Here is a 24,850-nt window from a genome sequence, read left to right on the forward strand (position 1 = left end):
TAGACTCAAATATTAATTTTAGTGATATACATGCAGAATCTTTATGATTTTCAACGTGTGTAATTTTGTCATTTCTGAATAATGACAGTTACTTTTATTTCCAGTACTTGTACTGATAATTACTGCATATTTATATAGGTTAGGATTTGAAATATTATAGGAATGATGACAGTGGGCATTTCATCAGAGGAATGGCTTTCAACATTTTACTATTAAGTAATTTGCTGCAGTTTTTTGTAGATATCTTTAATCAGATTAAGGAAATTTCCAAGTAGTGTGTTTATTCATTTCTAAAGTTTATTTTAAAAGTTTTCTTTTTGATAATGATTTCTGACAATTTCATTTTGATCATAGAGCATGGCTTATATGATTTTAATCCTTTAAAATTTATTGGGATTAGTTTTATGACTCAGGATAAGGTCAGTTTTTTTACATGTTCTTTGTGTTATTGAAAATAAAGCGTATTTTCTAATCACTGGGGGCAGGACTTCATATAGTGTCCATTATGCCTGCCTTGTTAGTTGTAAGTTTGTCTATGACTGCACTTATTTTTTTTGTATGTTTGCTCTGTCACTTGCTGAGAGAGGTGTGTTAATATCTCCCACAAAGCCTGTGAATTTGTCTCTTTGAGGTTCTGTTACATTTTCATTGTGTATTTTTGAAGCTACAAAGGGGAAGCAAAACTTTACCTCTACCCTCTCAGGGTCTCCAGTGGAGCCTGAGAATTAAATTGACATAAGACAGATTAACAGGAGAAAAGCATATGGATTTTTACATGTACATGGGAGCCCCCATAGGAGAATGAAAACCCAAAGGAGTGATTGGGCCTAAGTGCTTATATACTAAGTTGAACAAAGAGTGGCAGTTGTGGAAAAATAACTAAAATATGTCAGGAGACTAAAGGTAAGAGCTATTTTAACTAAGTCTGCAGATTTCACTCAGACTCAATTCACTGTCTCTGGTGATGAGGATGTTTCTTTCCTCTTGGAACAGGGAGGGCATTTTTCACATGGGACTTTTACTTCCTGCTTTTGGGAAGAAAAGGGGAGGTCAGAGTGTCCTTCTTGGCATCTGCTGTTTTTCAGGCGTCTTTAGCTCAAACTACTCCGTATGCCAAAGTGGCATATCTTGGGGTGACATATTCTGCCACCCTTCACTATTCTATTAAATATAAGTAAATGTAAAGTTCTTATATCTTTCTGCTGAATTAAAACTTTTGAATTGTTGAGAAAGTTACAAAATAAACACAAAGTTTGTGTTGACAAAATAAACACAAAGTTTATTTTCTTTGTGTTCCAGTCCATCTTGTTGATATCTGGAACATGATTGAAGCCTTCCGAGACAATGGCCTTAATACACTGGACCATACCACTGAGATCAGTGTGTCTCGCCTCGAGACCGTCATCTCATCCATCTACTACCAGCTGAACAAGCGCCTTCCTTCTACTCACCAAATCAGTGTGGAACAGTCCATCAGCCTCCTCCTCAACTTTATGATTGCTGCATATGACAGGCTAGTACCTGCCCTGCTTAATCCATTTTAAGAATGTTTCTCTTCTAATCATCCTTCTTCTGTACTGCCTTGCCAAGGGTTGTCAACTTAGAATCACAGTTAAAAGGGAAATGAATTAGTACAAGTCCCTTCTAAAGACTGATTAAATGCCAGAGTGACTTACTGTCTTGGGGCATGTCACATATTAACCTCTGTAACATTAGGGAGATTCACAACACTTGAGACATAATTGTTTGGTAAAATTGTCGGTACCTTAATATAGCTGTTCTCTATCCAGTGAAATATAGCCAAGTGGTACATTTGATTATGAGGCTTTCTATTTGACTTTTAAACTAACTTTTCTTTAGTAATAGCAATTGCCTTTGGACTGTAGTACCTTGTTTTCTCTTTATTTATGTTTAGGATTCTATTTTAATTCTTTTCAATGTAGAACATTGTGTTCTAAACCTTAAAACAATAGGAGAAAACTAAATGTCCTCCAAATTAAAACAGAAATGAGTTGTTATATTTGTATTTATGGAGAATTAAGTTGGTATGATAAAAAATAAAAAAGAAATCATAAATGATGGAAGCACAGAGGTTAATATTTATTTTCCGGGAACCAGGAGTTCAGGTGTCTGATCCCTGCTGTACTATCAGCGGTGTGATTTGGATGGGTTAATTCTCTCTGCTTCATTTTTCTCTCTGTAGGAAAATGAGTTCATATATTTGTAGAATGCTATTAGTTATACTTCATAATATTGAGGGTTCTGTGAATTAATGGTAAAAACCATACAAGTGTCAAGGCCAAGTCACAACATAGGCACTCACTAAATTCACTTTTTTAAAACAATTAATTAATTAATTAATTTTTGGCTGTGTTGGGTCTTCGTTTCTGTGTGAGGGCTTTCTCTAGTTGTGGCGAGCGGGGGCCACTCTTCATCGCGGTGCACAGGCCTCTCACTGTCGCGGCCTCTCGTTGCGGAGCACAGGCTCCAGACGCGCAGGCTCAGTAGTTGTGGCTCACGGGCCCAGTTGCTCCGCGGCATGTGGGATCTTCCCAGACCAGGGCTCGAACCCGTGTCCCCTGCATTAGCAGGCAGATTCTCAACCACTGCGCCACCAGGGAAGCCCCCACATTTTTATAAGATGTTATCAAATTAGATATTCCATCCATTTAATAAAAAATTATTTAAAGAAATTTGAATTTTTAAAACATGAGTGTACATGTAGCATATGTCCCAGAATTCTAATGCCATTTTCTTTTAGCAGTTAATCTGGTAGGTTAAGTTTATACTGTCCAAGGAATGACTCTTCTGATCTAAAAACCTTAGTAAAAAACATTATTCTGTGGTGAGTAAGCAGCACCTTATCGTGACACTGACTCACTGAGTAAGTCACTTCAGGGCCACACAACACAAATTAATTTAAGAAACTTTTTAAAGTCAGAAATAAAAGTCGTCTTAGAGCTAAAAATGATAAAGCAGAGATTATGAACTTTGACTCCATAATTATATCAAATAAGTACTATGGCTAAAGAAGGGAGGAGAAGAGAGAGTGAAGAGATAGCAAAAGGGAGAATGGGAAGACCAAAGGTAAGGGCAGAAGGTACAGAGGTGTCCTGGGACACAGTGGGAGAAAGCTGGACACAGGCAGAAAGAGACAAAGGAAAAGAAAAAAGAGACAGTAAATCAGCAGGAGGGCACACTGAAGAGAACTAGGAAAGCAAAAAGAGATGAATGAGCTAAGAGTAAAGAATATAGTATGGCAGGGGTGAGTTTGGTAATTCTCAAGTCATATCCTGTTTAAAATGTTGACCGTGGGCATCAGAATAAATCATCACATCTTTACTGACCTTGAACTCTTCATATGATAAGAGCTTATTTAGTTAGCTCTCCGGAAATTTGAAATTGGCTTTCATGTACTGGAAAAAAGAAAGGATCTGGTTATCAGAATTTTATTTTTGAAAATCAGGGCATTTTGTTGTTAAATACTTCCAAAGGTAGTAGTCTCTTTAATAGATTGGCCACTTTGTTATTTAGGCTGGAGAGTCCCTTTGGTATGTAGAATTCCTATTATTTTAACTGATCTTTTCAAGCTTTTATATTTCATAATTTCTCAAAGTTAAAATTTGAATACAGCAATTAACTTAATTATTAAATTCCCTCACCTCCAAATTCATAGTCAAATTTTTGGTTAGGTTGTTTCTGATTATTATAATAGATTGTGAGACCCTAAAACAATCATCAGGAACAAATAGGATCTAAGACTTTCTCCCTTAAGCATGTATTTTCTTAGGAATTAATTTTTTTAATACTTAGATTTAAAATATTTCACACTGGACAGTTAAAAACATTGAAAAGTATGAAGAATGATACTGTAAACATCTGTGTGTAGACTTTAAGCTATGAGGAATAGCCAAAACATTCTGTTAGCCTCAGTTTTTTCCTGTTTCAGGTCCTCAGTACCACAGTTACAGTACCATAGGTACATGGTCTGGTCCGAAGGTACAACAGGTGATGCTCTAACCAACATTTTTTTCTTCTTTTTTTTGTTTTTGATAACAAGGATATCCAAATTCCCAGTGTGAGGGATAGGAAACCTTCCTTCCTCTTCTTCAGTTGAGCTGATTTAGTGATTTAGAGCTTGGGATTTATAAACCTCCTTTCTGTTTCCAACCTCGGTGTTAGTTCCACATCTTCAACTATAAGCAATAGAAAGCCTACTCAGATGGGCTTTCACAGTAACTGGAGCAATAGGCTCACATAACAGAGGAGCCAGAGACAGGACTGTGGTTGAATCAGGGCCCTGGCTGCATTTCTTCTTTTTTTTAAAAATATTTATTTATTTGGCTGCGCCGGGTCTTTAGTTGTGGCATGGGGGATCTTTTAGCTGCGGCATGCGAGATCTTAAGTTGTGGCATGCAAACTCTTAGTTGCGGCATGTGGGATCTAGTCCCCTGACCAGAGATTGAACCTGGGCCTGCTGCATTGGAAGCGTGGAGTCTTAGCCACTGGGCCACCAGGGAAATCCCTGTGTCTTTATAGTGGTCTTGGCTTTGACCTTCTTTTCTATTAGTTTCATCCTTATGCTGACTTCAAAAAATGCCTGCTACAGCTACTAAATGCTTCCTGTCAAGTCTAGGTGGGGGAGAGAGCCAGTTTTCTTTCAACACTGAACAAAAGTACCTGAGCCTCCACCAGGTATATGCGTTTGGGCCATGTATGTGTAAGTGGTAGGCTTTTTAGCTGAAACAAAGGATTTGTGCCTTTGGGGCAGAGGATAGTTAAATTCTCACCCTCACCCTGTGTTGCCTCATCATGGGGATGGTTGGACTAGATATGAAGGTGATGACCACAATGTTCACTACTGAACTCCTTGAAGTGCATTATAAACTTGTGGTTCTCTTTCTTGTTAAATAGTCCTACTCCCCATCCAGTTCCTTAAACCTGAGAGTCATTATAACTTCCTTCTCTGTCAGCTCCCACATCCAGTCGGTTACCAAGTTCTTTCATTTCTACCTCTTGAATATCCTTCAGGTCTATGTACTTCTCTCCATCCCCACTGCTACCATCCCAGACCACCAGCATCATTTTTCGCCTGGATTACTGCTATAGCTTCTAAGTGATTTTTTTTTATATACTCTTTTTTCCCTCAAACATTCTTAGAAATAATAAACATCCACCAACCCACTATCTGACCCAGGAACTTGAACATTGACAATAATTTACATTTATCTCCTAACCCATCCCACTGAACTGCACTTAACTAAGGCAAACCCTATTCTGATTTTGTATTATCATTTCCTTGCATCTTAAAAACCATTTTTGTTCACATGTATGGACATAAAGAAAGTGTTGTTTAATTTTAAATATTTTAAAAAGAGTGCCATACTAATGTACTATTATCTGATTTATTTTTTTCAGCCAGTAACATATTTTAAAGATTCATTCATGTTGCATTTATCTATAGTTCAGTTATTTTAACTGTTATATAACATTCTGTTGTGTTTCTATACCATTCTGGTGTTTTCCAGATTTTTGCTCTAAGAAACAACTCTGCTTGGAATATTCTTATTTGTGTCCAAGTGTTTCTCTTGGTTCTAAACTGAGGAATAGAATTGCTGAGCTGTGGGGTATATGAAAGCTCAGCTTCACTCTGAACTGATATTTAGAAAGTATAAAATTAATTTTCCAAATTGTACCCATACATAAGAGATCCTTTTGATTCACATTCTGTAAGCCTTAGAATTCTTGGACTTCTTAGTTTTTGCTAACTTGTTATCTTGATTTGCATTTTCTTGATTACTGAGCATGTTCATATGTTTCTTGGCCATATTTATTACTTCTGTGAAATGCCTCTTGGTGTCTTTTGCCCATTATTCTAGTGTGTTATTTTTTCTTTTTATATTGATTTGTAAGAGTTCTTCCTATAATTTAGATAACAATCCTTCTTGATTATGTGTGTTGCACATATATTCTCCCAATTTATAGCTTGATTTTTTTTTTACTTAAGATGTCTTCTTCATAAAATGTTTTTTAAAGAAAAATGTCAAACATATACAAACATCGAAAGAATATTATAGTAACAGTGTGCCCGTAACACAGCTTCCATAATTACCAGTACATGGCCAGTCTTATTTCATCTATATCCCCAGGCTCTCCGCCTCCCTTCTCCCCACTTTCTTGACTTATTTCGAGGCAGATCTCATATGTTGTTACCATTTCATATGTAAATATTCCAGTGCATACATATCTCTAAAAGATGGGATGCCTTAAAAAAATTACCATAATGCCCTTATCTCACCTGAAAATTAATATAAATATTCATTAATATGTTAAAATATCCATTTCACTAATTCTCTTACAAATTTTTATTTTTATGTTGTTCAATTTGAGACTCAAATAAGGTCCATGTATTGCAGTTGATTTTTTAAAAATTAATTATTATTTTTTAACACCTTTATTGGAGTATAATTGCTCTACAATGGTGTGTTAGTTTCTGCTTTATAACAGTGAATCAGCCGTACATTTACATATATCCCCATATCTCCTCCCTCTTGCGTCTCCCTCCCACTCTGCCCATCCCACCCATCAAGGCGGTCACAAAGCACCGAGCTGATCTCCCCGTGCTATGCGGCTGCTTCCCACTGGCTATCTATTTTACATTTGGTAGTGTATATCTGTCAATGCTACTCTCTCACTTCGTCCCAGCTTACCCTTCCCCCTCCCCATATCCTCAAGTCCATTCTCTATGTCTGAGTCTTTATTCCTGTCCTGCCCCTAGGTTCATCAGAACCACTTTTTAATTTTTTTAGTTTCCACGTATATGTGTTACCATAAGGTATTAGTTTTTCTTTTTCTGACTTACTTCACTCTGTATGACAGACTAGGTCCATCCACCTCACTACAAATAGCTCAATTTTGTTTGTTTTTATGGCTGAGTAATATTCCATTGTATATATGTGCCACATCTTCTTTATCCATTCATCTGTTGACGGACACTTAGGTTGCTTCCATGTTCTGGCTATTGTAAATAGAGCTGCAATGAACATTGTGGTACATGACTCTTTTTGAATTATGGTTTTCTCAGGGTATATGCCCAGTAGTGGGATTGCTGGGTCGTATGGTAGTTCTATTTCTAGTTTTTTGAGGAAGCTCCATACTGTTCCCCATATTGGCTGTATCAATTTACATTCCCACCAACAGTGCAAGAGGGTTCCCTATTCTCCACACCCTCTCCAGCATTGATTGATTGTAGATATTTTGATGATGGCCATTCTGACTGGTGTGAGGTGTTACCTCATTGTAGTTTTGATTTCCATTCTCTAATGATTAGTGATGTTGAGCATCCTTTCACGTGTTTGCTGGCAATCTGTATATCTTCTTTGGAGAAATGTCTGTTTAGGTTTATTGCCTATTTTTGGATTGGGTTGTCTGTTTTTTTGATATTGAGCTGCATGAGCTGATTGTAAATTTTGGAGATTAATCCTTTGTTAGTTGCCTTCGTTTGCAAATATTTTCTCCCATTCTGAGGGTTGTCTTTTGGTCTTGTTTATGGTTTCCTTTGCTGTGCAAAAGCTTTGTAGTTTCATTAGGTCCCATTTGTTTATTTTTGTTTTTATTTCCATTTCTCTAGGAGGTGGGTCAGAAAGGATCTTGCTGTGATTTATGTCATAGAGTGTTCTGCCTATGTTTTCCTCAAAGAGTTTGATAGTGTCTAGCCTTACATTTAGGTCTTTAATCATTTTGAGTTTAATTTTGTGTATGGTGTTAGGGAGTGTTCTAATTTCATTCTTTTACATGTAGCTGTCCAGTTTTCCCAGCACGACTTACTGAAGAGGCTGTCTTTTCTCCATTGTATATTCTTGCCTCCTTTATCAAAAATGAGGTGACCACATATGTGTGGGATTATCTCTGGGCTTTCTATCCTGTTCATTGATCTATATTTCTGTTTTTGTCCCAGTACCATACTGTCTTGATTACTGTAGCTTTGTAGTATAGTCTGAAGTCTGGGAGCCTGATTCCTCCAGCTCTATCTTTCTCCAGATTGATTTGGCTATTTGGGGTCTTTTGTATTTCCATACAAATTGTGAAATTTTTTGTTCTGGTTCTGTGAAAAATGCCATTGGTAGTTTGATAGGGATTGCACTGAATCTGTAGATTGCTTTGGAAAGTATACTCATTTTCACAGTGTTAACTCTTCTAATCCAAGAACATGGTTTATCTCTGCATCTGTTTGTATCTTTAATTTCTTTCATCAGTGTCATAGTTTTCTGCCTACAGATCTTTTGTCTCCTTTGGTAGGTTTACTCCTAGGTATTTTATTCTTTATGTTGCAATGGAAATGGGAGTGTTTCCTTAATTTCTCTTTCAGATTTTTCATCATTAGTTTATAGGAATGCAAGAGATTTCTGTGCATTAATTGTGTATCCTGCTACTCTACCAAGTTCATTGATTAGCTCTAGTAGTTTTCTGGTAGCATCTTTAGTATTCTCTACATATAGTATCATGTCCTTTGCAAACAGTGACAGTTTTACTTCTTCTTTTCTGATTTGGATTCCTTTTATTTCTTTTCCTTCTCTGATTGCTGTGACTAAAACGTCCAAAACTCTGTTGAATAATAGTGGCAAGACTGGACAACCTTGTCTTATTCCTGATCTTAGAGTGAATGGCTTCAGTTTTTGATCATTGAGAACGATATTGGCTGTGGGTTTGTCATATGTTGCCTTTATTATGTTGAGGTAAGTTCCCTCTATGCCTACTTTCTGGAGGGTTTTTATCATAAATGGGTGTTGAATTTTGTCAAAAGCTTTTTCTGCATTTATTGAGATGATCATATGGTTTTAATCCTTCAATTTGTTAATATGGTGTATCACATTGATTGATATACATATGTTGAAGAATCCTTGCATTCCTGGGATAAACCCCGCTTGATCATAGTGTATGATCCTTTTAATGTGCTGTTGGATTCTGTTTGCTAGTATTTTGTTGAGGATTTTTGCATCTATGTTCGTCAGAGATATTGGCCTGTAGTTTTCTTTTTTTGTGACCTCTTTGTCTGGTTTTGGTATCAGAGTGATGGTGACCTTGTAGAATGAGTTTGGGAGTGTTCCTCCCTCTGCTATATTTTGGAAGAGTTTGAGAAAGATAGGTGTTAGCTCACCTCTTAATGTTTGATAGAATTCACCTGTGAAGCCATCTGGTCCTGGACTTTGGTTTGTTGGAAGATTTTTAATCACAGTTTCAATTTCAGTGCTTGTGATTGGTCTGTTTATATTTTCTGTTTCTTCCTGGTTCAGTCTTGGAAGGTTGTGCTTTTCTAAGAATTTGTCTGTTTCTTCCAGGTTGTCCATTTTATTGGCATATAGTTGCTTGTAGTAATCTCTCATGATCCTTTGTACTTCTGCAGTTTCAGTTGTTACTTCTTTTTCATTTCTAATTCTGTTGATGTGAATCTTCTCCCTTTTTTTCTTGATGAGTCCGGCTAATAGGTTATCAATTTTGTTTTTCTTCTCAAAGAACCATCTTTTAGCTTTATTTTCTTTGCTGTTGTTTCTTTCATTTCTTTTTCATTTATTTCTGATCTGATCTTTATGATTTCTTTCCTTCTGCTAACTTTAGGGGTTTTTTTAATCTTCTTTCTCTAATTGCTTTAGGTGTAAGGTTAGGTTGTTTATTTGAGATGTTTCTTGTTTCTTGAGGTAGGAGTGTATTGCTATAAACTTCCCTCTTAGAATTGCTTTTGCTGCATCCCATAGGGTTTCGGTCGTCGTGTTTTCATTGTTGTTTGTTTCTAGGTATTTTTGATTTCCTTTTTGATTTCTTCTGTGATCTCTTGCTTAGTTAGTAGTGTATTGTTTAGCTTCCATTTGTTTGTATTTTTTACAAATTTTTTCCTGTAATTGATACCTAGTCTCATAGCGTTGTGGTCAGGTAAGATAGTTGATAGGATTTTAATTTTCTTAAATTTACCAAGGCTTGATTTGTGACCCAAGACATGATCTGTCCTCGAGAATGTTGCATGAGCACTTGAGAAGAAAGTGTATTCTGTTGTTTTTGGATGGAATGTCCTGTTAATATCAATTAAGACCATCTTGTTTAATGTATCATTTGAAGCTTGTGTTTCCTTATTTATTTTCATTTTGGATGATCTGTCCATTGGTGAAAGTGGGGTGTTAAAGTCCCCTACTATGATTGTGTTACTATCGATTTCCCCTTTTATGGCTGTTTCCATTTGCCTTATGTATTGAGGTACTCTTACATTGGGTGCATGAATATTTACAATTGTTACATCTTCTTCTTGGATCTTCCCTTGATCATTATGTAGTGTCCTGCTTTGTCTCTTGTAATAGTCTTTATTTTAAACTCTATTTTGTCTGATATGAGAATTGCTACTCCAGCTTTCTTTTGATTTCTATTTGCGTGGAATATCTTTTTCTTTCCCCTCACTTTCAGTCTGTATGTGTCCCTAGGTCTGAAGTGGGTCTCTTGCAGGCAGCATATATGTGGGTCTTGTTTTTGTATCCATTCAGCCAGTGTGTGTCTTTTGGGTGGAGCATTTAAACTATTTACATTTAAGGTAATTATCGATATGTATGTTCCTGTTACCATTTTCTTAATTGTTTTAGGTTTGTGTTTGTAGGTCTTTTCCTTCTCTTGTGTTTCCTGCCCAGAGAAGTTCCTTTAGCATTTGTTGTAAAGCTTGTCTGGTGGTGCTGAATTCTCTTAGCTTTTGCTCATCTGTAAAGGTTTTAATTTCTCCACTGAATCTGAATGAGATCCTTGCTGGGTAGAGTAATCTTGGTTGTAGCTTTTTCCCTTTTATCACTTTAAATATGTCCTGCCACTGCCTTCTGGCTTGGAGAGTTTCTGGTGAAAGATCAGCTGTTAACCTTATGGCGATTCCCTTGTGTGTTATTTGTTGCTTTTCACTTGCTTCTTTTGATATTTTTTCTGTGTATTTAATTTTTGATAGTTTGATTAATATGTGTCTTGGCGTGTTTCTCCTTGGATTTATCCTGTATGGGACTCTCTGAGCTTCCTGAACTTGATTGACTATTTCCTTTCCCATATTAGGGAAGTTTTCAACTACAATCTCTTCAAGTATTTTCTCAGTGCCTTTCTTTTTGTCTTCTTCTTCTGGGACCCCTATAATTCGAATGTTGGTGTGTTTAATGTTGTCCCAGAGGTCTCTGAGACTGTCCTCAATTCTTCCCATTCTTTTTTCTTTATTCTGCCCTGCAGTAGTTATTTCCACTATTTTATCTTCCAGGTCACTTTTCCGTTCTTCTGCCTCATTTATTCTGCTATTGATTCCTTCTAGAGAAGTTTTAATTTCATTTATTGTGTTGTTCATCATTGTTTGCTCTTTAGTTCTTCTGTGTCCTTGTTAAACGTTTCTTGTATTTTCTCCATTCTGTTTCCAAGATTTTGGATCATCTTTACTATCATTACTCTGAATTATTTTCCTGGTAGACTGCCTTTTTCCTCTTTATTTGTTTGGTCTGGTGTTTTTTTGCCTTGCTCCTTCATCTGCTGTGTGTTTCTCTGTCTTCTCATTTGCTTAACTTACTGTGGTTGGGTCTCCTTTTTGCAGGCTGCCGGTTCGTGGTTCCTGTTGCTTTTGGTGTCTGCCCTCAGTGGCTAATGTTGGTTCAGTGGGTTGTGTAGGCCTCCTAGTGGAGGGGACTGGTGCCTGTGTTCTGCTGCATGAGGCTGGATCTTGTCTTTCTGGTGGGCAGGACTGTGTCCAGTGGTGTGTTTTGGTGTGTCTGTGACCTTATTATGATTTTAGGCAGCCTCTCTGCTAATGGGTGGGGTTGTGTTCCTGTCTTGCTAGTTGTTTGGCATAGGGTGTCCAGCACTGTAGCTTGCTGGTCATTGAGTGGAGCCGGGTCTTAGCGTTGAGATGGAGATCTTTGGGAGAGCTTTCGCCGTTTGATATTACGTGGAGCTGGGTGGTCTCTGGTGGACCAGTGTCCTGAACTCAGCTCTCCCACCTCAGAGGCACAGGCCTGGCACCCAGCCAGTTCACCAAGATCCTGTCAGCCACATGGCTCAGAAGAAAAGGGAGAAAAAAAGAAAGAAAGAAAAAATAAATAAATAAAGTTATTAAAATAAATTATTAAAAATAAAAATAATTAAAAAATAATAATAAAGTAGAAAGTAAGAAAGAAGGGAGAACCAAACCAAAAAAGAAATCCACTAATGATAACAAGTGCTAAAATCTATACTAAAAAGAAAAAAAAAAAGAAAACGGACAGACAGAACCCTTGGGCAAATGGTTGAATCAAAGCTATACAGAGAAACTCACACAAAGAAGCATACACATACACACTCACAAAAAGAGAAAAAGGAAAAAAAAGGTATATATCTATATCTATCTATCTATTTATACAAAAAAGGAAGAGAACAACCAAATCAATAAACAAATCTACCAATGATAATAAACTCTAAATATAAACTAAGATAAACATAAAACCGGAAACAAATTAGATGCAGAAAGCAAACCCCAAGTCTACAGTTGCTCCTAAAGTCCACCAGCTTCAATTTTGGGATGATTTGTTGTCTGTTCAGGTATTCCAGAGATGCAGGGTACATCATGTTGATTGTGGAGATTTAATCTGCTGCTCCTGAAGCTGCTAGGAGAGATTTCCCTTTCTCTTCTTTGTTCGCACATCTCCCGGGGTTCAGCTTTGGATTTGGCCCTGCCTCTGCTTATAGGTCGCCTTAGGGCATCTGTTCCCTTTTGGGAAGTCTGAGGTCTTCTGCCAGCCTTCAGTAGGTGTTATGTAGGAGTTGTTCCACATGTAGATGTATTTCTGATGTATTTGTGGGGAGGAAGATGATCTCCACTTCTTACTCCTCTGCCATCTTGAAGGTCTCCCTGCAGTTGATATTCTTTTGAGATTCTTTTAATCTGTAGGCTCTCCCTTCATCTCTCTCTTTTTACCCTAGAGATTACAGTATGTATTCTTGATTTTTCAAAGTCTAAGATTAATTGGTACCATTACTCTCTTTCCAGGTAATACAAAGACTGATGTGTCTCTATACCATTTTGGTTTTAGGACGCTTTAATTTCATTTACCCATTCTTTTATGTCATTGAGATTGTGTATTTTTATATTTAAAATCAAGCAGGCCTTATTAATTTTTTTAAACAGTAAGCATCATTTTAATTTATAGGTAAACTAAATGATGTTGACTATAATAAAATAGTGTCTGCTTAATTTTAAATATACTAGTTTTGTTGTTTTTCACTTGCTTCTGCATTTTTAAGCTTCCATCAGGAATTCTTTTCTTTCTTCCTGAAGAACACCTTTTGGCATTTCCTTTCTGCAAGTTAGATTGTGGCACGTCGTCTTAATTTTTGTTTGAAAATTTCATTCTCATACTTTAAGAATATTTTCATTTGATATATGAGTTTTTGGTTGACAATTGTTTTCTTTCAATATCTTAAGAATATTGTTGTAGTATTTTTTTAGCTTCCATAATTTCTGATGAGAAATCAATAGTGGATATAATTTTAGCTGCTTTGATGGTAATCTGTCAATTTCCTCTGGCAACTCTTAAGATATTCTTTATTTTCTTTTGGTTTTCAGCAATATTCCCATGATGCCAGATGCATCATTCTTATCTCATAATCCTTAAATATAATAAGCAGAGTTACTGTAAGATCTGTGCTTGTAATCCAATATCTAGGTTCCCTATGGTTCTTTTTGTGCTGTTTGCTATTTCTGTTTTTCGTTCATGTCATCTTACTTCCTCTCTGCCTTGTTATTTTTTATTATGTGAGAAATATATTGCAGAATTATTTGCAGAAATACTTTGAGGCCTAGGATAATGTTTTCCTACAGAGAGTATTTATGTTTTCTTTTCTTTTTTTTTTTTTGTACTTATGTTTTCTTCTGCCAGGTGCCTGGAGACCATAACAGTCCAGAAGCACCTGAGTTATTTGCAGTTCAGCCCATGTGAGGCCCTGTTTTACTTCTGCACACTAGTGCTTTTAGGTGCAGCCTTTGGGCTTTCAACCCAGAGTAATGGGAGCAGGAGTAGGCAGTTTCATCAGGATTCAACGTTCCACATCTCTCTTCTAGCCCCTTAATACTATCAAAGAGTTACTACTCTGTACTTCAGCTTTTCTGGTTCCCTTCTGAAATCAGAAAATCCCTTGCATGGAAAAAGTAGTTTCAGTTGTTGCACTCACCTCCCTGGGCATCCAGTTCCTTTGTATTAGGTAACTCAGTTGTTAGTCCTCATTTGCATTCAGGGAGATTAAAAATTTTTTTTCCCATCTTTACTACTTTTCCTCAGAGGAAGAGGTGATCAGAATTAACTAGTCTGCCATTACCAAATATTTCCTCTGTTTTTATTTCTTTTTTCTCTTTTTTGGAATGTTGTCATATTTACTTCCTCTGTCTCCTATTGTTTCTCACATATGCTTCAATTCTGTACCTTGCTGCTTTCCTTTTATTTATTTTTATTTTTAAATTAATTAATTTTTGACTGCATTGAGTGTTCATTTCTGTGCATGGGCTTTCTCTAGTTGTGGTGAGTAGGGGCTGCTCTTCGTTGTGGTACGCAGGCTTCTCATTGTCGTGGCTTCTCTTGTTGTGGAGCAGGGGCTCTAGGCGTGCAGGCTTCAGTAGTTGTGGCGCACAGGCTTAGTTGCTCCACAGCACGTGGGATCTTCCCAGACCAGGGCTTGAACCCGTGCCCCTTGTATTGGCAGGCAGATTCTTAACGACTGTGCCACCAGGGAAGCCCTCTCTGCTTCCTTTTAGAAGAGTTTATCAGTCTGCATTTCTACTCATTAATATGTTCTTTGTTTAGAGTCATTCTACTGTTTGTCTCATCTGTTATGTTAATTTTTAGCTGTTGTATTTTTCAAACCTAGAATATCTGATTCATTCTTTTTCATGATTTATGGTTCTTATTTCATATTGCTAATCTCTCTTTTAGTTTGACTTTTATTATTTCTATTTTTTTATTGAAATATAATTGACATATAACATTATATTAGTTTCAGGTGTTCAACATAATGATTCAATATTTCTATATATTGTAAAATGATCATCACAGTAAGTCTAGTTAACGTGTATCACCATACATAGTTATAAAAAGTTTTTTTTCTTGAGATGAAAACTTTTAAGATCTCTTTTAGCAACTTTCAAATATACACTACAGTATTTTAAGCTATGGTTACCATGGTGTACATGACATCCCCATGACTTACTTATTTTATAACTGGAATTTTGTATGTTTTGACCCCCTTAATCCATTTTGCCCACCCTCCACCCCCTGCTTCTGGCAACCACCAGTCTGTTCTCTATATCTCTGAACTGGGGATTTCTTTTTTTTTTTTAATTAAAAAATATTTTTTTTAGTTTACACACAAAAGCGAGATCATATGGTATTTGTCTTTTCCCTTCTGACTTATTTCACTTAGCATACTGCCCTCGAAGTCCATCCATGTTGTTGCAAATGCAAGATTTCTTTCTTTTTTTATGACTAATATTTCATTGTATGTATGTATGTGTATGTGTATATGTATATATACACATACACATACATACACACCATGTTTTCTTTATCTAGTCATACATTGATTGACACTTAGATTGCTTCCATGTCTTGGCTGTTGTAAGTAATGGTGCAGTGAACGTGAGGGTGTATGTATCTTTTTGAGTTAGTGTTTTCATTTTCTTCATATAAATGCCCAGAAATGGAATTTCTGGATCATTTGGTAGTTCTGTTTCTAAATTTTTGAGGAATTTTTATACTGTTTTCCATAGTGTCTGCACTAGTTTACATTCCCACCAGCCGTGCACAAGGGTTCCCTTTTCTCCAGATCCTCACCAGCACTTGTTATTTATTGTTTTTGATGATAGCCATTCTAAGATGCATGAGGTGAAATCCCACTGTGGTTTTGATTTGCATTTCCCTGAAAATGTCTGTTTTCATATGTCTCTTTGATATATTTATGTTTATTTTTAAGTTCCCGGTCCATTTGTTCTAATACTTATGCTTTTGAAACTGGTATAAGTTGTCCTGTTCGTTGATTTTTTTTTAAGGTAGTTGTACCCCTGGGTCCGAGGAGTGGTCTTGGGTTGGATATTTGCAGTGGCTGTGGGCAAAACATGGACACATGGGCTGGAGTGTCCACATGCATATATGGTTCTTTGAAGTATGGGGTGTGTTGGAGGTGGCAGGAAAAGGGGGCCAGACTCTCCCCATGTGGGGGCATGAAGTGGCTCAGAATCCTAGATTTGAATTTGACTTTCCAGGCCCTTTTGAAGGTATATTAGTCATTGTACAGAGATAGAACATATTTTAATTAATCTATTAGCTTGATTGATAACTTTAATATTTAGACATATGTATATGGGCCTCTTTTTGTAATCATGATGCTGTAGGGGCAGGCCTGGTACCAGCTCTTGATTAGGCCATGTGATTTCTGACAAAAGATTTAGTTTCTACAAGACTTATCTCATTTTGAGTTGCTGGTGTAAACTTTTATATTTTAATCCTGATAGGGCATTCTTCTTGGATAATTATTGTATTCTGCATTTTCCACTCCCTGTGTAAGATAATTATTGTATTCTTCATTTTCCACTCCCTGTTGATTGATAACTTTAATATTTAGACATATGTATATGGGCCTCTTTTTGTAATCATGATGCTGTAGGGGCAGGCCTGGTACCAGCTCTTGATTAGGCCATGTGATTTCTGACAAAAGATTTAGTTTCTACAAGACTTATCTCATTTTGAGTTGCTGGTGTAAACTTTTATATTTTAATCCTGATAGGGCATTCTTCTTGGATAATTATTGTATTCTGCATTTTCCACTCCCTGTGTAAGAAAGAAAAATGTTCTATAATGACTTCCTGAGAAATTCCTTTTACACTTTATCTGACTATTGAACCTTATTTTCCCTCTTATTTTTTTCATCAGGATTTGTTTTGTAAAAGAGTCTGTGGCCTTCACCAAACATGTTGGTTCTGAGATATAATGAAATTCCACCTTTAATGGAACAAACCTATTTTAAAAATCACGTATCTAATGAAACTAGGCTTGGATAAAATCTTCAAAGCATATCGATATTGAATGTATCAATGAAAGGCTCAGGGTTCTTGTTTACCATCTAAAATAACAGTAGAACACATTCTCTCAAATTTGAACAATCTAAAGATTCCTTTAGGGTAAAGACTTTTATATGTCTAATTTATGGTGATTTTATATGAAAAAAGTTCCTGTGTAGTTTGGAAATACGGCTGAGAACTATTTTAAAATCTTGTTTTAGCAGTTTAATTTGGATATGTTGAAAGTTTCCATAGTTCCCTTTTAATACTGGATGCAAAAAATAAAGCAATATAAAAGAAAAAAAAAAAAGCAAAACCAAACTAGTTCACTTTAAGTAAAAGGAAATGTATTCCTTAAATTCCAAATGTGCCCAGCTAGCATATTATGGAATGGACATTGCTGAAAAAGGATAATATTGGGTTATAGTCTTCCTCATTAGTGATTTTTAAACAAAACTATAATTTCCTGGGAAACACAAACATTTCATTTATTTATATACAGTATTTACTAATATCCCTGCTTGTTCTTTGATGGATTCAAGATGACAGGAAAAAACCAAATAAAAATAGGAGAGAAAAAAAAATAGGAGAGAACTAGAGCTGAATGGGAAGGTTTTGATGCCCTCGATAGTAGCACATTTAACTCTTAGAAAGATCTGATCATAGCTTTTTAAGGAAATTTCCAGGGGATGGTGGAGAACGAGCTAGGGGTCTTGAATGTTTTAAAAATGTGAAATCCTAAGGGGAAACCTATTGCACAATGGAGACAAACAGCCACTTTGGTGGAAGAGGAGGAGTGGAGCCCGTGTGCCCTCACGACATCCCCTACCCTTCAGGATGCCGCTGTCGTGTGGATTGCGTGATGTGACATCACCAAAACCAGTTCACCGAGCCCCAGTCTAAGTGCTTGGTCGCAGAATTACTTCTAAGTTTACTTATTACTTTTCCCATCACTTACTTACTCTTTAAATTTTGTAGCTTTTCTTCTCTTCCAAGAGAATTCATGCATTTGTGCCAATTTTCAAGAAGGACTCTGTTTGATTTCAGGATATGCAGACCTGCAAAGGGTTTGACCATTAGCTAATATTTCAGATTTAAAAAAATTTTTTGGATTGCTATTTTGGTCTTATTTTATTATTTCCTTTTTATAATTTTTTTTTTAAAGAAAGGGCAAGAGGAATACTTTTTCTGAGTGTTGCTTTTTCTTTGTCTTTGTTTTTCTCTGAAAAGGAGAGAGGAAGTAAGAGAGAGACTTCCCCAGTCCATTCAGTACTCACCTCCCAAGTAATCTGATTAAGACACTATTTTCATCATGCAACTTCCCACCTCGGAAACCCTCAAAGATTCCCTGTGGTTTTTGAATGAAGTTTGTATGCCTCAGTTTCTGTCAGTCCTTAATTCCCTGCTCACACCAAACTCTAATTAAGCTACTTGAGGCACTTTTCAGGTTTTCCAATATGACATGCTCATTTCTTCTCTCCATGTATTTTGGTTGGTCTCCTGCCCCACCTCCCCTGGTTTTTACCTACCCTGTAGCCTTCCTTATAATCACCAATCCCATTTTCATCCCTAAGATGACCTGTAGTACTTATCTGTATCATTATTTTGACTTTCGAATGTATGATGCTCTCAACTGCTTTGTAATTATACAAATAAGATTGAAAGTCTCTGAGAGCAGAGATTCTACCTTATATTTCTTTGATTCCTCAATAAATGTAATGCTGGATTCTTTTTGTTTAATTTTTATTGGAGTATAGTTGCTTTACAATGTTGTGTTATTTTCTGCTGTACAGCAAAGTGTATAATGCCGGATTCTTAGTAAGTATTTGTAAGATTGAAATGAAAATTAGCAGGCATTCTGATTGTGGTAAATTTGAATAATATTCTGTGTTGATTTTACTTGATTAAACTGTTTGACATTTGTCAAGTGGATTCTTGATTTGCCGTTGATTATTGCATAATCCATTCACTGTGAAGTTTTGTAAATTAAGATTAATTGGAAAAATATGAGTTTTCGAAAACCAAGGAGAAATGCTCTCATTACTTTTAGCTACGTGCGATAATTGGACTGGTAATACTGTTTCTGAAGTAGAAGTCTATTTTTCATGCGAGAAGTACTCATTTATGGTTGACAGCATTTACAGTTGTTTGCCAAAAGTGTAGAAACAGCTTGTTTTCTTAAGTAAACAGTGCTCCCTACAGTCCTGTTTTCAAAAGTATTCATTTGAATAGCAAGCTCTTATTAGATAGTGCAAAGCTATAAACACCATCCAGTTTGGGTTAGTTTATTTTTTAAAATTTTTTATTGAATATAGTAGATTTACAATGTTGTGCCAGTTTCAGGTGTGCAGCAAAGTGATTCAGTGACACACGTATATACACATATATGCATTCTTTTTATAGATTCTTTTCCATGATAGGTTATTACAGGGTATTGAGTATAGTTCCCTGTGGTATACAGTAGGTCCTTGTTGGTCATCTATTTTATATACAGTAGTTTAAATATATATATATATTTTTGGCCACACTGTGTGACATGTGGGATCTTAGTTCCCCGACCAGGCATCTACCCCTGCCCCCTGCATTGGAAGCACGGGGTCTTAACCACTGGACGACCAAGGAAGTCCCTGGGTTAGTTTAAATGTCAAAAAATTTGAGACTTTACTAAACTGAAATGAGCAAATTCCCATCCAGGCGGCACAAGTGAGGAGTGCAGAGACTTCTGAAGGCCCCTGCATGTCACAACTCAACAGTGTTTATTCAGGGGGACTCACTGCTTGCTTAGCTTGGCGCAGAGCTAATCATGGTGTTTTCTCAGTGTTGGGTGATAAGAACTCTCTTTAGAAGTCATGGGCATGGTTTATTGTCAGACTCTAAAATGATGGGTCTATGGAGGTGAATCGTGCAGAGAAGTCTGAGACAGAGAATCATCACGTTCCTTATTGAGGGAGGGTGCTCCCCGGAAGGATTCTGTGTGGGTGGGGTTAAAATAATAAGTTTCCTCTCTGCTGTCATCTTCAACACATATTACCTGTTTATCCTTTCATTTTAGTATCTTTCTGTAGGGGTTAATATTCATTGTTAATTGTGTTATACCTTAAATACCTTAAAAAAAGTTATACCCAACTTTCCAGCTAGGCCAGATTTGAAGTGACTCACATTTTTTATGATGAAACCAGGTTAAAGATCTTTCCAGATCTTGTTTGAAGAGAACTGATTCTGGTATGAACTTGGACTTGACTTTGGAAGTACTGAAAACATGGATGTTGGTGAGGTTATATGTGCGATGGCCAGGGGCAGCTGACTATTCAGTTTTAAATGTAACTTGACCAGGGTATGTGGATTAAATTCAGATGTATGGTGGGAAGGATCAAGAATGAGTTTTTCCAAGAAGTAATCAGTCAGATAAAGGACGGAATCATAGGGGATTAGGCTGCTAAGTGACTGCAGCTTCTCCCTACTGCCTCTAATTGCAGAGGAAGAATGCAGAGCTCCAACCGAACATTACAGAAGTAAAAGCGCCACTTTGGCTTTGCTGTGTTTGGGGGCAGTTATAGGAAGTTGTAGTTAGGCTTAAAGTAGACTGAGGGATTTCAATGCCAAGAAAAGCATTCAGAGCAAAGGAGTAAATGCTGAAGTTTGACCTACAAAAGCAAATAGTTGCAAGGAGGGAGCTAACTTTTTTTCTTTTTGAATAAAAATAAAAATAACATGATTTGAGGAAGAATTGTGAGGCTACCCATTCACTAATTTTATTGGATGATTGTGTCTTCATGCTGTTATACTTAGATTTTTATATAAATATCTTTAATAAATATTTATGAGTATCTTTAAATATATCATTTATTACCTTGTTTATATTAATATTTCCTTTCGAAGGGTGAATAAACCTTTTGGTAGGTGAAACTGTGAACCTAAAGTTGTTTAGATCAAACACAATATGATCAATTCTCTTTCATCTTTGGTCGTGTCCTTTGATTTATTGTTGCCTGTGAAATACAAGCCAAAGTCTTAGAATTGCATTCGAAGCTCTGTGTTGGTAGTTCTTAGCTTTGGATGCATATTAAAATAACATGAGGAACTTTTTAAAAGTACCAAGAACAGGGTGGGGTTTAGGCCTCTGAATAGTATCTTCTATTCTCATACCTTATTGAGATTTGGATCTAGAACTCTAAGGAAATACAAAGAATCATCTTGTTGATTTTTACAAAAATATCCTGTTGTGAATTTGGGATCGCATTGAATCATAACAGGATTCTGATCAGTTTAGGGAGAATTGACATTTTAACAATATTGTCTTTCATTTCATGAACATGGTGTATCTATTTACATTTTCTTTGATTTCTTTCATCAGTATTTTGTAGTTTTCAGCATACACATCTTGAACATAAGTTTAAAAAAATTTATCTGTTTTTCATATTTTTGGTGGTATTGTATTTCCAATTTTCTTTTCCTAATTTATAGAAATTTGAACTTTTTTATGTTGACCTTGTATTCTGCAGCCTTGCTAAAGTCCCTTATTGTAGTGTTTTGGTAGGTTCTATATATTTCTTTTGTAGGTTCTTTGGGATTTCCTACACAGAAGGTCATATTGTCTGGAGTAGATAATTTTATTTTCAAACTTTCAATCTGTATGCATTTATATTTTTTTCTAACTTTGTTGCACCAGCTGTGTTCTTCAGTGTGGTATTGCATTCTAGTAGTGAAAGCAGTCATCCTTGACTTGTTCTTGATCTCAGTGGAAAAGTACTTAGTCTTTCATCATTAAGTATGATGTTATTAGCTGTTTTTTTTTTTTTGAAGGCGCCCATTATCAGACTGAGGAAATTCTTTTCTTTTCCTGGTTTTCCAAGAGTATTTATCAAGAATGGATGTTGAGTATTGTCATCTGCATCTATTTGGATGATCGCATAGCTTTTCTCTTTGTACTGATTGATTTTCAAATGTCAAACTAGTGTTACATCACTGGGATAAAGCCCCCTGGGTTGTGATTTTTAAGTCATTTATATATAGTGCTACATTCAATTTGCTCACATTTTGTTGAAGGTTTTGTGTATGGGTTCATGAGGGATACCGACTTCTTATTTTCTTTTGTTGTAATGTATGTATGCGTTTTTGTTATCAGGATAATGCTGGCCCTCATAAAAGAATTGGGACGTGTTCCCTCCTTTTTTATTCCCTGGAAGAGAGTAGAACTGCAATTATTTCTTCTTTAAATGTTTAGAATTTGCCAGTACAGCTCTCTGAATGAGGAGCTTTCTCTTTTGGAAGGGTTAAAAATACAGATTCAACTTCTGTAATGGATATGGGCCTATTCAGATTACCTGTTTCTTCTTTTTTTAAAAATTCATTTATTCTTGGCTGCGTTGGGTCTTCGTTGCTGCACGTGGGCTTTTCTCTAGTTGCAGTACACGGGGGCTACTCTTCATTGCGGTGCACGGGCTTCTCAATGTCATGGCTTCTCTGGTTCTGGAGCACGGGCTCTAGGCACATGGGCTTCAGTAGTTGTGGCACATGGGCTCAGTAGTTATGGCTCGTGGGCTCTAGAGCACAGGCTCAGTAGTTGTGGCATGGGCTTAGCTGCTCTGTGGCATGTGGGATCTTCCCGGACCAGGGCTTGAACCCGTGTCCCCCGCATTGGCAGGCAGCTTTTTTTTTTTCGGTACGCGGGCCTCTCACTGCTGTGGCCTCTCCCGTTGCGGAGCACAGGCTCCAGATGCGCAGGCTCAGTGGCCATGGCTCACGGACCTAGCCGCTCCGCGGCATGTGGGATCTTCCTGGACCGGGGCACAAACCCGTGTCCCCTGCATCGGCAGGTGGACTTTCAACCACTGCGCCACCAGGGAAGCCCTGCAGACAGATTCTTAACCACTGCGCAACCAGGGAAGCCCTACCTATTTCTTATTGAGTGAGCTTTAATAGTTTCTATTTTTCAAGGAGTAGTTTGTGTCTCCAGTTCATCTAAGTTGTTGAATTTATGGACATAAAGTTTTTGTAATATTTCCTTATTATTTCTGTAATGTTTAGAAAACCTGTGGTGATATCCCTTCTTTCATTTTTGATATTGGTAATTTGTGTCTTTTCTTAGTCAGTCTGGCTAGAGATTTATCGATGTTACTGGTTTATTCAAAGAACCAGCTTTTGGTTTCATTAATATTCTGTATTGATTTCCTGTTTTCAATTTCATTGATTTCTGTTCTTACTCATATTATTTTTTGCCTTTTGCTTGTTTTGGGTTTAATTTGCTGTTCTTTTTCTTGAGTCTTCAGATGGAAGCTTAGGTTATTGGCTTAAGAACCTTGTCTTCTAGTATAAACATTTAATATTTATAAAGTGAATAGTGCCCACTCTTTCATTGCTTTCCTTTGGCTGCCTGCTTTTGACCCTGGATGCAATTAATGTTATTTTGTCAGTATCCTTTCAGACAGCTTATGCATATACAAATATATGAAAATATTTTTTTACTTTCTCCTTTTTAACATAATTGCTAGATTGCATTCTAGCAATTATTTTGTCCCATGCCTTTTTTTTTTTTTTTTAAGTAATCTATCTTGGATATAATTCTCTATTTTTCATATGTTTTTTAATCATTCTTTTTTATGATAGCCTAATAGCCAGTCTTCTATTAATAGACATCTAAAGCTGGGGCCAGGGCCTTGGGGTTTTTAATGTTTTAATTCTTTTTATATATTTTATTATGGAAATTTTCATTATGGAAAATTTTATGCATTGCAGTTTATATATCTTAAATGTTTTTTAGCCTGTATTTTTCCCTTTCATTATTCTCTCCTTTAAACCATTACCTTTGTCTAGTAATGGTAACCCTCACTTTCCCAGGATTCTTTTTTTTTTTAATAAATTTTAGTATTTATTTATTTATTTTTGGCTGTGTTGGGTCTTTGCTGCTGTGCACAGGCTTTCTCTAGTTGCTGTGAGCAGGGGCTACTCTTCGTTGCGGTGTGCAGGCTTCTCGTTGCAGTGGCTTCACTTGTTGCAGAGCACGGGCTCTAGGCGCACGGGCTTCAGTATTTGTGGCACGCCGGCTCTAGAGCGCAGCCTCAGTAGTTGCGGTGCATGGGCTTAGTTGCTCCGCGGCATGTGGGATCTTCCCAGACCAGGGCTGGAACCCGTGTCCCCTGCGTTGGCAGGTGGATTCTTAACCACTGCGCCACCAGGGAAGTCCCTCAGGATTCATTAAAAAAAATTTTTTTTTTAAATTTCTTTTTGTGGCTGCATTGGGTCTTAGTTGTGGCATGCGAGGTCTTCATTGAGGCATGCGGGATCTTTTGTTGTGGCGTGGGCTCTTCGTAGTGGCGCACAGACTTCTCTCTAGTTGTGGCATGGGGGTTTTCTCTCTCTAGTTGTGGCACGCAGGGTCCAGAGCACGTGGGCTCTGTAGTTTGCGGCACGCAGGCTCTCTAGTTGAGGTGCGCAGTCTCAGTAGTTGTGATGCGTGGTCTTAGTTGCCCCGTGGCATGTGGGATCTTAGTTCCCTGACCAGGGATCGCACGCACGTCCCCTGCATTGGAAGGCAGATTCTCTATCACTGGACCACAAGGGAAGTCCCGGGATTCATTTTTTAAAACAGTTTTTATTCAGAAATAGAAAACACCTACGGAAGAATACCTAAAACAAAGTACAGTTTAATGAATTGCTGTAAAACAAATATCCATATAAATACTCCGGAGGCCAAGAAATAGAATGTTGTCAGCACCCCAGAAGCCCCTTGTGTTCTCCTTTCTGTGTTACAACTCCTCTCTCTTCCCCCAGAGGTAA

At 36.9% G+C, this 24,850-nt stretch overlaps 1 protein-coding gene across 1 annotated transcript in view; it reads left to right on the top strand.

Annotated features, from left to right (window-relative positions):
- The window catches only part of DTNB (dystrobrevin beta), a 235,471-nt gene that overhangs the window by 42,804 nt on the left and 167,817 nt on the right, over nt 1-24,850 (top strand). The window contains exon 4 of the mRNA XM_024764484.1: nt 1,300-1,513. Coding sequence (XP_024620252.1) covers nt 1,300-1,513 — 214 coding nt within the window. The remainder of the gene's footprint in view (nt 1-1,299; nt 1,514-24,850) is intronic.

The sequence above is a fragment of the Neophocaena asiaeorientalis genome, unplaced genomic scaffold, assembly GCF_003031525.2.
Source record: "Neophocaena asiaeorientalis asiaeorientalis breed wild unplaced genomic scaffold, Neophocaena_asiaeorientalis_V1.1 scaffold345, whole genome shotgun sequence".
Classification (NCBI taxonomy): domain Eukaryota; kingdom Metazoa; phylum Chordata; class Mammalia; order Artiodactyla; family Phocoenidae; genus Neophocaena; species Neophocaena asiaeorientalis.